Source organism: Sipha flava, unplaced genomic scaffold, assembly GCF_003268045.1.
Source record: "Sipha flava isolate LNK unplaced genomic scaffold, YSA_version1 18742_pilon_pilon, whole genome shotgun sequence".
Classification (NCBI taxonomy): domain Eukaryota; kingdom Metazoa; phylum Arthropoda; class Insecta; order Hemiptera; family Aphididae; genus Sipha; species Sipha flava.
The window spans coordinates 2,652-3,469 of NW_020272413.1; the positions used below are offsets into that span (position 1 = coordinate 2,652).

The window sequence follows — 818 nt, forward strand, 5'->3', positions numbered from 1 at the left end:
CTGGTGAAAGTGTCATACAGAATGTCCTAATCCGAAACCCAACAAAAAAGTGACCAAGGGGAAGACTTTGACAGCGGTGGTTAGATAGAGTTAAGAAAGATATTTCAGATACCGACGAAACAAAGCGATTGGAAGATGCAATAGACCGGAATGTATGGAGACGTTTGGTTGAAGCGTGCAAAAGGACTTAATGGCTTGTATAGCATAATGCCTGGAATACACGAGGCTAGTTTTTCATAGCAAGGTAATACTAGTAAGCTAGAAAGCTAGTAATAATAGCTTTGTGTAAACAGAACTAGCTTTGTTTTTAAGCTAGCAAGCTAGGGAATATTTTAATAAGCTAGCGTGTCAAGCCAGGCAAGTTTAATAGGATTGCGTTCTATTTTTTTTGAGCTAGCACACCTCCCACCACTGAATTTACTATCTTAGTGTTCTATCTCCGTGTAGACGGCAAAGCTAGTACATGATCGGCTAGCGCAGTGTTCACGCTTTTTATTACGCCACGTGGTTTATTAAATGTGAATCGGTATTGTTGCTGTAGGTTTTTTTATACGTCAAAATGCCAAAATTAAGTGGTGATCTTAATTTAAAGTTTGTAGAATTATATCACGAAGAAGAATGTCTATGGAATGCCAGTATTCCATCGTATAAAAATAAATCTATGCGTGATACATCACTACAAAAAATATGTGCAGAATTGAATACAATCGGCATACAAGTGACAGTTAATGAAGTAAAAAATAAAATTAAAAATTTAAGAGCAACATACTGTCAAATGTCAACAATTGAAAAATCAACCAGGTCCGGTGCAGGTGCTA

The 818-nt window shown here is 36.8% G+C and overlaps 1 protein-coding gene across 1 annotated transcript; it reads left to right on the plus strand.

The window, feature by feature from the left end:
• Positions 1 to 250: 250 nt before the first annotated feature.
• LOC112681184 lies at positions 251 to 818 on the plus strand (the record flags this gene model as incomplete). The annotated part of the gene is given in 1 exon segment (XM_025551445.1): positions 251 to 818. A coding segment is annotated over 1 exon segment (259 nt), but the record flags the coding sequence as incomplete, so codon positions are not given.